The sequence below is a fragment of the Nicotiana tomentosiformis genome, chromosome 2, assembly GCF_000390325.3.
Source record: "Nicotiana tomentosiformis chromosome 2, ASM39032v3, whole genome shotgun sequence".
In the NCBI taxonomy this organism is placed as follows: Eukaryota; Viridiplantae; Streptophyta; class Magnoliopsida; order Solanales; family Solanaceae; genus Nicotiana; species Nicotiana tomentosiformis.
The window spans coordinates 151,635,206-151,642,049 of NC_090813.1; the positions used below are offsets into that span (position 1 = coordinate 151,635,206).

General features: G+C 42.6%; 1 protein-coding gene across 1 annotated transcript; it reads right to left on the bottom strand.

Annotated features, from left to right (window-relative positions):
- Window positions 1-4,119: 4,119 nt before the first annotated feature.
- LOC138905868 (uncharacterized) lies at window positions 4,120-5,830 on the bottom strand. The gene is made up of 5 exons (XM_070194383.1): window positions 5,729-5,830; window positions 5,355-5,442; window positions 4,921-5,109; window positions 4,531-4,833; window positions 4,120-4,352 (listed from the first exon to the last, which is right to left on the bottom strand). Exons 1-5 carry the CDS (start codon window positions 5,828-5,830, stop codon window positions 4,120-4,122), a joined length of 915 nt encoding a protein of 304 aa, XP_070050484.1.
- Window positions 5,831-6,844: the final 1,014 nt, after the last annotated feature.

Consider the following 6,844-nt stretch of genomic DNA (forward strand, 5'->3'; position numbering starts at 1 on the left):
ATCCATATTAATTACTTCCCACTTCCAAGTCGGAATCTCTATAGCCTGCAATAATCCACCGGGTTTTTGATGCTCAATCTTAACCTGCTGGCAGTTAGGGCACTGAGCAACAAACTCCACTATATCCTTTTTCATTATGCCCCACCAATATATTTCCCTGATATCATGATACATCTTTGTTGCTCCTGGATGGACAGAATAACGAGAATAGTAAGTCTCTCACATAACCTGTTGGCGCAGCCTTGCAACATTAGGGACATATAATCATCCTCGATATCTGACGACCCCATCTTCTGTAATCTCAAATGGTGTCTTCTCCTTCTGAGGGGTCGTATCCCTATTATGAGCTAACACATGATCCTCTTGTTGGCGTTCTTTCACTTTAGTTACTAAAGAGGATGTTGTCGTGTCCTGAATAGTAACTCCAGTATCACCTGAGTCTAGTAATCAAACTCGAAGACTAGCTAGCTGATGAATCTCATGGGCTATCCCACTCTTCTCTGGCTGTAAATATGACAGGCTACCCATAGATCTACGGCTGAGGGCGTCGGCTACTACATTTTCCTTCCCCGGATGGTATAAAATATCAACGTCATAGTCTTTCAGTAGCTCCAACCATCTCCTTTGGCGTAAATTCAATTCCTTTTGCTTGACTATACTGAAGGCTCTTATGATCCGTATAGATATCAACATGAAGGCCATACAAATAGTGCCTCCACATCTTTAATGCATGAATCACTGCGGCTAACTCTAAATTATGGGTTGGGTAATTCTTCTAGTGCTTTATTGGTTGTCTAGAAGCATAAGCTACAACCTTACCGTGCTGTATCATTACATAACCCAATCCTATGCCCGAGGCGTCACAATAGATAGCATAACCACCGTTTCCCTCTGGGAGTGTTAGAACGGGTACTGAAGTTAATCTATCCTTCAATGCCTGAAAACTCCGCTCGCAAGCATCAGTCCATTGAAACTTAGCTCCCTTATGAGTCAACTTTGTCAATGGTGCTGAAAGAGAAGAAAATAGTACGAATCTCCTGTAACAACCTGCCAAACCGAGGAAGCTACTGTTACACCCTATATTTTCGTATGTAAAAATGCGTCGTAAGCAAACTAATGTAGGACAAAAAAATGAGATAATATTTAAAAGTATATAAAGTAAGTTAATCATGTTACCTCTGAGGTTACAAATATTGAAGATCATGAACAACAAGTATAAAGAGGGTTGGACAGTTCAGAAGCTAAAGCAATTAAATAAAACAATGTTTCATCGAAAGTCGACAAGTTGGGAATGTTATAACATGTACCTTTGGGGTGAGACTAGGGTGATTAACATGATAAAGAAATTATGTTATGATTTATATTAGTCGTATTACATCCGTGTGTTATGTTTTTAAGTCAAGCGAGTTGTGGAACAAAAGTCGATGAAAGTCATCACAAGTTACATTCATAAGTTTTACTGAAACTTTGGGTCAAATGTAACTGCAATTTTCTCCCAATATACTTAGAGTTATGGTGTGTTCCACACATCAAATTAAAGATCTATGAGTCTATTTTCCAACGCATTAAACCATTTGTCAATACGACATCGGAGTAGAGAGATATGTGCATTTTTGCGATACTGCGCAAGCTGCTAGGTGACAAGTAGGTGTGTCACCTACTTGCTTAAATGAAAGCCCAAAAATGGGCCATTTCGGGTCGTCCAAAGAGGCCTTTTAAGGGCCTATTTTCTTCATATATTAGACTTAAAATAGAGCATAATAACCAGACATAAGCTCTGCAAAGAATCCTCCCAAAAATTTCCCACAAACCCTAATTGATTTTCTCTCCCTTTCAAGTTCCAATTGGAGGTAAAACTTAGAGTTTGAAGAACCAAGATAGGAGCTGAGTTATCCAACAAATAAGGTGAGTTTACTGCTCTCTTTCATCCATTTTTTCTTCTGTAAATTCATGGTAAGTCGTTCTATACTTGTAAGAACTCACGGGATGGTGATCGGAAGCCGTGAGTTCGAGTTATTCACTTGTAGCGGACTGTTTTGTGGACTGTTTTGTGTTGCTGTTGGGCTGCGTGTTTTATTACTATTTTGTGGAGTTTTGGAGGAGGAAGGGGGTTTATAAACACCATATAAATGTAGGGTGGTTGGCTGGTCATTCGTCATAACATTTTCGGGTCGTTTGACACTACTACGGTGGTCGTTTTGTGTACGAAGAGATTGGGGTGTGTTGGGCTGTTTTGTAGTATTTGATGGTGTATATAGGGCTGGAAAATGATGTATATATGTTGTTATTGTTCTGTCCTTGTATTGTTGGTGTTATCTTGAAGTTGGAGGAAGGGCATATTATAGGGGAGATGCTGCCCGTTTTAATACAAAATAGGTTTGTCGTTCGTTGTGCGATAGTTGTACCTTTCGTAACTTAACGATAGTATTATTATCATTCTTGTAGATTAAGGTGCGAAGAGGTGAGTTCAACTTGGTGATTGAAAAGATTGTGATAAGGTATGTTAAGGCTAAGCCTTCCTTCATTTTGGCATGATCTCGTAGCTACATGTGTTAGTAATGAGACAAAAAGAGAAGTTCATATTCATGAATTTATTCACACTATTCTAGTCTCATAAGTTACAATATTATTCCTTATCGAGACTCTATATTCAATTTTAGTATTGTCTTCTTTCAGTCAAGAGAGCAGCAAGCCTATATATACAGTATTACAGTATTTTCATTACCATCGAGCTATAATCGATGGGCAGGCCCCTATTGGGCAACTTCTGATCAGATGGAAAGTTATATACCGAGCCTACTGTGGCCGAGCGCCTATGAGCGAGCCCAGCATGGTCGAGATACATAGCCTAGTATGGCCGAGCGCCTATAAGCGAGCCTACTATGGCAGAGCAGTTATATATACCGAGCCTTATAAGGCCGTACAATTATTTTACTTACTATATTGAAGGAGTTGAGTCAGTATCAGCAGGTAAGTATATCTCCAGATCATCTTTGACTCCCAGTTAATTTCAGTTATCATATTATCAGTTCAGTTTCAGATTTCAGTTATTTTATTGCCTTACATACTCGGTACATTATTTCGTACTGACGTCCCTTTTTTGGGGGCGCTGCATTTCATGCGTGCAGGTTCAGACAGACAGACGGGTAGACCTCCTCAGTAGGTGTTTTCCGAGTTCCGCCTGATCGGTAAGCTCCACGTCTTTCGGAGTTGCCAGGACTAGAGTTTTGTGTACATCTTATGTATATCTGTATATATGTTATGGGTAGGTCGGGGCCCTGTTCCGATCACAGTACATCTATCAGTAGAGGCTTGTAGGCATATCCTGTTGGTTAGTGCAGTATGTTGGGTTTGTATAAATTGGTGGTTTGTCAGCTGTAGTAGCTATGACGGCCTTGTCGGCCTAGCTTTATATTGATATTTAGTTAGTGCTAGTTTCCATTCAGTTTTATATTTTGCTTCGCAAATTGTCTTGCAAGGTGGCCCCATGGCCAAAGTATGACATTATGTGTTCAGAGTCCCTTAGTCGCAATTTGGTACGCCAGGTTAGGTGAGGCACGGGGTGCTTGTCTCGCTCCTAGGTTCGGGGCGTGACAGCTACGAACCTTCGTCGGTGTCGTGGGTCTAGGCCAAGTCTTCACTGCTGCAATCTTTTGGGTATCAACCCGGATACCCTCACCTGAAATAATATGCCCAAGGAAAGCAACAGAATTCAACTAGAATTCACATTTAGTGAGTTTTTCGTACAACTTCTCTTTTTGTAGAACTCTGAGTACCGTACGCAAATGATCTGCATTTAAGCCTCTGAACGAGAGTAAACCAATATATCATCGATAAATACAATCACGAACAGATCTAGAAAGGGTCTGAACACACGGTTCATCGAGTCCATGAATACTGCTGGGGAATTGGTCAAACCGAATGACATAACACAAAACTCAAAGTGCCTGTATCTGGTCCTGAATGTTGTCTTCGAAATATCTTTCTCCTTAATCCTTACCTGATGGTACCCAGACCTCAAGTCTATCTTCGAGAAACACTTGGCACACCCTGCAACTGATCAAATAAATCATCAATCCTCAGGAGCGGGTACTTATTCTTGATCGTCACCTTATTCAACTACCTATAATCAATACACATTCGCAAGGAGCCATCTTTCTTCTTCACAAATAACACATGTGCTCCCCATGGTGATGTACTATGTTTAATAAAGCCTTTTTCAAGCAAATCCCTTAGTTGTTCTTTCAACTCTCTCAGCTCTGTAGGTCCCATTCTATAAGGAGGAATAGATATCCGCTGAGTATCTGGTAATATGTCAATAGCAAACTCAATCTCTCGCTCTGGCAGAAAACCTGGAAGCTCATCAAGAAAAACATCGAAAAACGCATTAACCACAGGGATAGACTGAAACGGTTGGTGACTCTACTTTCACATCCTGAACCCGAACTAAGTGATAAATATAGCCCTTTCTAATCATCTTCCCTACCTTGAGATAGGAAATAAACCTACCTCTCGGCGATGTTGTATTACCTTTCCACTCCAAAACAGGCTCCCGTGGAAATTGGAACCGAACCATCTTAGATCTACAATCAACGTTAGCATAACAAGAAGCCAACCAATACATACCCACTATAACATCAAATTCTACCATATCTAACTCAATCAGGTCTGCTACTCTAGAATGACTATGAACTACTACTATACAGTCTCTATAAACCCGTCTAGCTATCACTGGATCCCCAACAGGTGTGTACACCTCCAAAGGTTTAATCAACTCAGGTTCTATCCCAAACTTACTAGCAACCAACAGAGTGACATACGATAAGGTGGCACCTGGATCAATCAATGCATATACATCATATGAGGAGACTGATAATATACCTGTAACAACATCAGGTGACGACTCCTGATCCTGTCGACCTGCTAATGCATAAATGCGGTTCTGAGGACCGCTCGAGCTAGATGCTAAACCTCTGCCTCTACCATGACCCATTAGTGCTTGTGAACCTTTCCCACAGGGGCGTACTAATGATGACGAACTACCTACAGATCCCGCTGGCTGAACTTTGCTTGCACCACCTCTCGTCGGACAATCTCTCATAACGTGTCCTGGATAACAACAAGTATAACAAACACCCAACCCCATAAGGCACTACCCGGCATGCTGCTTACCACACTGAGCACATCATGGCAAGGGCGGCCACATCTAACTTGACTCACCCCTATACTAAGAACTAGAGGCCCTAAATATGTGGAATGATTAAATCTCCTATCGGCAAATTGAGGGGGTGCGCTAGACGATGGCTGGGCTGGATACCTCGGGTATTGTTTTCTCTGACCACCTCGAAACTCACCAGAAGGACCCGAAGATCTCGCTCTCTTACTCTGGCCTTGATCAAGCTCATGATCGGCCCTCTGCTTTTGCTTACGCTCCTCTACACCCTGAGCGTATGCATGAATATGAGAAATATCAATGCCTGGCTAAAGTGAAACCGACATACAGTCGTTAAGCAGGTGCGGCTCCAACCCCATCACGAACTGGTGAACCCGATCCTCCCATCTTAGCTACAATAGTGGGAGCATACCTAGCCAAACAATAATAATGAAGGTTGTACTCCTGAACACTCATATTACCCTACCGAAGGGTCAAGAACCTATCAACTCTGGCCCATCTAAGCTCTGGTGGAAGATAATAAAGAAGAAAAGCCTCTATTAACTCATGCCATACCTCTAGAGGAGCATCCTCGCCTCTGGACAACTCCCAAGACTCGTACCAATTAATTGCAACATCCTGAAGTCTATAGGAAGCTAGCTCAACTGACTCAGTCATAGTGGCCTTCATCACCCTTAAAGTCCTCTACATCCTATCGATAAATACCTGAGGTTCCTCATTTGGATATGCTCCAGTGAATACCGGAGGGTCCAAATTAGTGAAATCACGAACCCTCGCACTGATAGCCCTGTTTGCATGACCAATACCTACCTCCTAACGCCGAGATTGTGCGGCTACTAATCAAGTCAATAGCTGAATAACATCTCTCATCTCTTGCCCCGATGCATCTGGCTGAGGAGCTGGGTGTACAAGGGCAGGCGCTGGATCTGGTGCCCCTCGGAGCTCCTTTGGAAGGGGCGGGTTATGTGAAGTCTAAGATGAAATCTCACTATGAGACTCTCCCCGAGCCCTGGTAACTCGTGGCACTTGACCAGTAGTCTCATCCACGGATTTGCCCTTCTGGGCGGCTGTAGCCTTCGTAGGCATCGCTGAAAACATAACACGTTGTTAGGAACATGAATTCTTATATCGCACGATCTAAGATAAGAAGGGACGATAACATCCTATATGTCCTGTAGCCTCTTATTTATAAATGTGGTATACAACACACTCATAAACAAGACTCTACTAGACACGGTCTGTAGACAACCCTAGGACAGAACTGCTCTGATACCACTTCTGTCACGACCCAAACTGATGGGCCATGACGAGTGCCCGAGCCTATGATAGGGCGAGCCGACAAGGCCACATACTATCCGACTATATATGACTATCTAGAGACCTCTAATAGAGTGTACAACTGTATAAAGGACGAGATTGGGCCCCATCATACCCATATATGTGTACAAACATATCGTACCAAAACCCAAAAGCAACCCCGGATCAAATGGAGCTTACCAACTCTCGCTGAACAAGGATCCTAAGAAGGGGGACCGTCAGGCTGTCTACCTGCACCTGCGGGCATGAAATGCAGGCCCCAGAAAATAGGGGCATCAGTACGAATAATGTACCGAGTATGTAAGGCATGAAAATCAGTACATAGGAGACATAAAAGAAATATGGAGTAAAGGA

Coding starts and splice junctions, on each gene's coding strand:
- LOC138905868 (XM_070194383.1), bottom strand. CDS start 5,830: ATGACTGAGTCAGTTGAGCTAGCTTCCTATAGACTTCAGGATGTTGCA. Junction 5,443..5,728: donor GCGAGGATGCTCCTCTAGAG/GTATGGCATGAG, acceptor GCATACGCTCAG/GGTGTAGAGGAGCGTAAGCA. Junction 4,834..4,920: donor CCGCATTTATGCATTAGCAG/GTCGACAGGATC, acceptor TGATTGATCCAG/GTGCCACCTTATCGTATGTC.